The following is a 6,911-nucleotide window of genomic DNA, read 5'->3' as shown; positions in this document are numbered from 1 at the left end:
TAGATTAGGTATTTGGGTTTATGTTGGATTGGGTTTGAGTGAATAGTGGGCTATTTATATATTATAATTTTATTTATTAATTTTTTTGGTTAAACCGAAAAAATTCAGTTAACCGACCGGTTTCAAACTAAATTAACCGTTAACCGAAAACTTAAAAAATTATTAACCGAACCCGTCGGTTAATCGACTGATAAATCGAATTTGGTTGGTTAATCGAATTTTTTCGGTTTTACCCGAATTTTACACACCTCTAACTGTTGATGCCACACGGGCGTGTGGTCACCTGTGTGATAGGCCGTGTGTGAGTATGCAGCCGTGTGATCGACAAAGGCATGGCCATGCACAGCATACAGTTGTGTGATGGCTTGAGTGTGGCCGTGTGGGCCACACGGGCTAGGCCAAGTGGGGTGTGTGGGCCACACGGGCCTGTGGGACCATAAGGGCATGACACACGGGCGTGTTGATTATTGGGCCAGGCCGTGTGGGTCACACGGGCAAGACCAACCTGGGCGTGTAGGCCACACGGACATGTGGGGCCATTATACTTAGATTTTCCGTAGGGTCTCACCGGTCATCCTAAACGATTGGAGGCTTATCGTAGGGTCGGTAAACGCTATCTAACCCTAAAACCAAGTGGTCTGTTAGACTGAAATGTAGTTATGGGCATGCCTATGTTTGTATATATGTTATCTGTTTACGAAAGCATGTTTAACATGATGTATCTGTTACTTCTGTATGTATATTCTGTTACTGTTATTGGGGTGGGATGATGTATTTTGGAGGAAGTGTTCTGAAAGGCAGATTATGTCTATTATTTGGCAGCATGGCTGCATTATATCTGTTATGTGTCTCGTTGGTACAACATGGTGTGTAGGGCTGGGTGGGTGTTTAAACCCCACATGGTGTGTAGGGATGGTCGGATATGGTGTGTAGAGGATGGGGGTAGGATATGTGGTTTTTGATTCTGATTTGTATGTTTGTATCTGTACCTGATATGGGCTTAGGCCTGAATATGCATCTGTGACTGATTCTAATTTTCTGGTTGTGTGCATGCCTAATTCTGTTGGGTTACACACTAAGTTTATGTAAACTCACCGCTTTTCTGTCCGTTCTGAATAGGTAATCCACAGAGTTAGGCGGATCGGTGCAGCGGATGACTCGACGGTGACCACTCGCCATAAACTATTTTATTTGGTTTTATAGTTTTATTTAAGTTTTGCATTAAGATTTGAGAGTACGTATTTTCTGGGACTGTATGGACTTTTAACTGTTGGTTTTGGTTTTGTTGCTCGATTTATGCATGCTTTACCAAAAAGTTTTCTTTTAAAACAACATGTTTCTAAACAAGGTTTTCTAAATCATGAACTGTTTTGCTAAAATAACACGATTTTTCGTAAGCTTCTATTCTAAATGATTTTTAGGCAAATGGATTAATGTGTTGGTAATGAATACAAAAATTTAAGAGTTGGATAAACGTTTTTGAATTTGTTAAAAACAAATAAGAGCTAATAAACTAAAATGGTTTTATTGTGACGACTTAGTTTGTAAAACTCATTCCATGTGACATCGCCAGATCTGGCCATAAGGTCTTACAGGGTGAGAATTGAAATAATTACATAAGTAATACATATCAAAACCCAATTACATTATGATTTTTCAAACACTCATACGTGATTTAAATTTAAGAAACATTTTATATATAAGTTTAAGTTATAAAATTTATATTATGAGTATTGATACAATGTACAACAATGAGGAGAACATGGAGGGAACTATAGTGGTTTTGAGAAGGTTGATTCACCTCGAGAGGTGGAGAGTTAGAAGAGACAGAAGGACAAATAGAAAGATAAGGAGAAGGTTGAGGATGATAAGTGCTCAAAGGTTGCTAAGGAGGCCAAAGATCCCCTTCTTATAATTGAGGAGAGTATTTGCAAGAGACGTCCTTTTGTCTGTTAGTGTGACGTGACAAGCTATTGTAGAAAGGTTACCATTACAGAATACGTGCAAGACATGCATAATGGGCACTATTCTATTATGAGAGTAATATGTTGTTATGCTCAGGTGAGGCCCAATGGTTTTCAGAGGTGTGCTCATACTTAAGAAGTGTTCATACTTAAAAAGCGAGTGTCTATCAAGATTTTCTACAAATTGGTGGACTATCCCTGAGAGTGGGTGTTACACCCCACACTTGATTTGATTGCCAGATCCGAGTATAAGATGTCATATTCATTGCCGGTGCAACTTAGACTATCTCATTACATAATCATGAAATTAAAATCATAACTATCATTCAAACCAATTTAATCACCAATCATATTTGCAATTACACATTCATAATGTCTAAGTTTCAAATTCATCAAAATACATAGTTAAGAAAAGGTTAAATTTAATGTAAGGACTCAAATCCAAGCTCAACTATCAATTCTCAATGTTGTGTCTTGAGACAAGGGATTTCTTGTCTCGAGACAAACCTCATTTTAATTTAGGTATTTTAGTTTCAAAGTTTAAATTTCTCGAGACAATGAAGTTCATGTCTTGAAAAAAATATCCTCAAGTCTAGAGATTGTGTCTTGAGACAGGCCTCCTATATTTTCCTATTTTAGTTTCGATGTTTTTATGTCTCGAAACAATAGGTTATTGTCTCAAGACTTAGAGCAGAGCAAAAGTTATTAGCTTCAATGTGCCCTTTTCTTGAGACATCATACTCGGATTCGGTGGCTAGGTCAGGTGTGGGGTGTTAAAGCAAGTGGCCCAAGTTTTCCAGAAGGAAGCGAGTGGTCCAGATCCTTTGCCTAGACCGCGGGTCAAACGGAGAGTAAGGATTCGAAAAGCTAGTTATTGAGGTGTCTGGGCATAATCAAAGGGCTGGTAGCGAGCGTCTCTTAGGTAGCTTGAAATGCTGACACATGTCCAAGTCTAGAGGAAATATAACAACACTCTTAATAAAAATTTAAAATATGAGATTGATTTATTATAAAGAAACGAAATTTAATTGATTTATACAACAATACTTAAAAGCTATGATATTTGACAATGTAAAACTCTCATTTTAGTACGGTATAAATGTTTACATATTTTGTCAATTTATTTTTAAATTATTTGAACTAAATTCGATTATTAATATTTTAAAAGTAATCAAATCACCTTTATTTTAACGAAAATAGTGATTAAAACATTATTTTTTAATAATGTTGACATGACAATCCGTATAAGAGTCTACTGTGCTTCATTTAGATATGATACTATTTATGATATATATGCTACGCTAATAAACACTTTAAAAATTATATACACATTAAAAAAATAAAAAATTTTAAAAAATTAGCGTGGAATGCCATGATACTATTTCTATGATTGTTACTTCTAGTAAATTTATTATCTTTACATTCGCTTTCTAGTTATTTCTTATTTAAAAAAAGAAAAAAGCAAAAAAAATATTGAAACTAAATTTACTATTATATATTTTTTTAATATTGATAAATCTTTCACTTTCTCAAAAAAAAAAACCCTCCTTTATTGAAAATTTTATTCTTTATAAAATAAATAATCTATCATTTTTCCAACGAGATTTTAGTGTATTTCCTCTTTCTAAGCTTAAATATTTTTTTAAAGAAAAATAAACATAAAAATGAAACACCATGACATGCTAACCATGTCTTCATACTAAACTATCAAAACCAGATTTTATTTATTTAATTATTTATATGTATACATAATCGTGCTTACAAATTGCAATTTTTTTCCATGTTTTCTTGGACCCACCCTGTGGAACACTTCTTTTTTTTTTCCCCTCCCTCTCAGAGCTCAATTTATTTATAGTCTCACTATATATATATTCTCCACAGTCCAATGAAACTTGAAAAAAAAAGGTTCCATCCAATATTTTTTATTAAATTTTTAATATTTCTGGCTTTACTTTCTTTTATCAGTGAAGAGTAATCTTCAAAACCAGCCTTTCCAGCAACACCCAGTTGCTAAAATCTTTCATTTTTTCCTTTCTTTAAAAAAAAAAAAGAATCTTTTTTATTTTCAAGCTGTCATTATCTGAAGGTAAAATATATTTCCTGAAGAAAAAATATTTGTAATTTATATATTTGCATTCGTTGATAATGATACCAGAGAATTTACAGTGAAAGAACTCTGCTTTTTTGTCTACTTCTCTCTTTGTTGAAGTTCTACTTTACATGAAACATGCCTCCCCACATTCTCTCAGTTTGTCTTTAAATCTTCAGACTTCAGGAAAAAAGTTTCGTTGATGGGTGTCTTCAGTTTATTTAAAAAAAAAAAATACTCTGTCCTATATCAAATCAAACCCTAGACAACCGGTTTTTTGAGGCAGTTTTTAATAACTGGTCAGTTTAAGGTAAGGGCTCACTTCTTTTACTCTTTGTTTCTGTTCCTTTATTTTTTCAAAGTTTTAATTGTGTATTTTTTAGGTTATAATAGTTGAAACAAGAGAAAAAAAAAGTTGAATTTTAAGGATTTGCAGTAGAAAAGAAAAAAAAATGAGGGATTTTCCATCTTGTTTTGGTGAAAATGGAGTGCAAGTGGCTGATTCTTCATCATCATCATCAAGTAGTAGCAAAAATGCACAGAATTTGGTTACTTGTGTTTATCAATGTCGAATTCGGGGTAGGCCTTGTTTAATAACTGTTACTTGGACCAAGAACTTGATGGGGCAAGGCTTAAGTGTAGGGATTGATGATTCTGCAAATCAATGTCTTTGTAAGGTTGATATAAAGCCTTGGTTGTTCTCTAAGAGAAAAGGGTCTAAGAGTTTAGAAGCATATTCTTGTAAAATAGATGTATATTGGGACCTTTCTTCGGCTAAATTCGGATCCGGGCCTGAACCTTTCGAGGGGTTTTATGTTGGTGTTGTTGCTAATAAGCAAATGGTTTTGCTTCTTGGGGACATGAGTAAAGAAGCTTGTAAGAAAACTGGTGCAACTCATATCCCTTGTAATGCCAGTTTAGTGGCTAAGAAAGAGCATGTTTTTGGGAAGAGGGTATTTGGTACCAAGGCGCAGTTTTGTGATAATGGTCGAATTCATGATCTGATAATTGAATGTGACGCGGTTGGTATGAAAGATCCTTGCCTTATAATTCGTGTGGATGGAAAGGCTTTGATGCAAGTGAAGCGGCTGCGGTGGAAGTTCAGAGGGAACCATACCATTTTGGTCGATGGAATGGCTGTAGAAGTTTACTGGGATGTGCATAATTGGCTCTTTGGAACATCACTTGGTGGAAGTGCCGTTTTTATGTTCAAAACATCCATTGTAGCGGAAGAGAAGTTGTGGTTTAGCCAAAACATTGCCAGTCCGAGTTCCTTGCAGTGGTCGTTCTCGCAGAGATTTCAAGATTCCAAGTCGCAGAATCTGGGCTTTTCATTGATTTTGTATGCTTGGAAGAATGAGTAGAGAGATTGTGAAATTCTTCGCGACTCTCAAATGCTAACAAAAAAGCTTTTAGCGAGTGGTGATTTTTGTCTGCTCTGTGAGTTAGTTACAATTAATTTGATTAATAGTTGGTACATTTGTGTTTATGTTCATCTTCTGTTTTTCGACCTCGAGTTAACTCAACTTGAGCTATTAATGTATCAAAGACGATTTTTTCTGTTCTTAGTTGGCTGTATATCCTCGATACATTAAATTTAATCCTCAATTTTGTTTTATGAAAAAAAATCTTCAATGGATGGTTGTTCGAATCTTCTTTTAGCTGCAGTTTGAGCCGGTTTGGTGCACACGTTGACTAGCCAGGCGGAAATCTCCTCGAATCGTCACCATGTAAGTATGCCAATTCTAAGACTTGGTCGATGCTATAATCATGCTTGTGTTATTGTGGTTATATGAAAAACACTATGTTAAGCTTGTTAGCCCTCGAAACATGATTTGCTTGAGTCTGCTTCGATAGCAGTACCTAATTTTGCCATCTATGTTAAATTCCCATTAAATCGGGGCACTTTTTCTTGCATGATAATCCTCGGTAGGCAACTGAACTGAGGATGATGAAATTCTGATAGCTTTAGTCTTCGAAACCTTAAGCAATTGCTAGTAAAGTCTTACTTGCGGATTGTATCATTGTATGAGATTACTTGGGAAACTTGTGATTTCAATTTTGCATTGACTTGAGCAGGATAACCATGGGAATCTTTGACATTGACTGTCAAAATGCTCGATGGATGCATTGAGATGTAGGATTAGTTCAATATGCCCTCTTTCTCGAATGGACCAGTTCAATAGCTTTCCTGGTCGGAATCACTTAACCATTGTCTTGGTATTAGCTATGAAACTAGTTTAGCTTCATAACTTCTTTTTGCAGAAACCCGAGCCGGATCAAATCCCTCTCTCGATAGCAGCACAATCTTGACAGATTGCAAAGTATGGTAAGAAAAATTTGCTGAGAATTTTACACTGTAAAAGCTTTTTAAACTGTTGAAACTCTTTAGAGCCGGATCCAGGCTCACTGGTGCCGGCTTCCTTGTTCGACTGAAGTTCGGAAATCATCTGTGCCATGTTCAGATGTTGGGAAGGTTATTTATAAGTTGTCGCGCTGCAACAGTAAGCAATGAAGCTAATTGAAGTCTTCATGTTGATTGAGTATCAGTCTTTGTCACACAATTTCTAATGCTATATAGAATTTCCAGTACATGCAAAATCAGCAATGTAAATAATATAATTATTATGAAATTGATGTTATCTTTTTATATAAAATTTATAAAACAAAATTAGAACATAGAATAAATTAAAAAAAAAAAAGATCTCACATAGCAATACTTAAACATGCAGCCTCATATAAAATTGAATTTTAATTATTAATAAATTGGAGTTAATGAGGTTTTTTGGTACATTCACTAATTAATGAGTTGAAAGTCAATATCAGAGCAGCATAGAGAGAATCAGACATCGGCACAA

General features: G+C 35.0%; 1 protein-coding gene across 1 annotated transcript; it reads left to right on the top strand.

The window, feature by feature from the left end:
* Positions 1-3,564: 3,564 nt before the first annotated feature.
* On the top strand, positions 3,565-5,621 carry LOC107888826 (uncharacterized). Its single transcript, XM_016813058.2, has 2 exons — positions 3,565-4,363; positions 4,437-5,621. Exon 2 carries the CDS (start codon positions 4,506-4,508, stop codon positions 5,415-5,417), a length of 912 nt encoding a protein of 303 aa, XP_016668547.2. The 5' UTR covers positions 3,565-4,363; positions 4,437-4,505; the 3' UTR covers positions 5,418-5,621.
* The last annotated feature ends 1,290 nt before the right edge of the window (positions 5,622-6,911 follow it).

This window comes from Gossypium hirsutum, chromosome A11, assembly GCF_007990345.1.
Source record: "Gossypium hirsutum isolate 1008001.06 chromosome A11, Gossypium_hirsutum_v2.1, whole genome shotgun sequence".
Classification (NCBI taxonomy): domain Eukaryota; kingdom Viridiplantae; phylum Streptophyta; class Magnoliopsida; order Malvales; family Malvaceae; genus Gossypium; species Gossypium hirsutum.
Note: the sequence above shows the minus strand (reverse complement) of the source record. Positions and strands in the feature narration are given on the sequence as shown.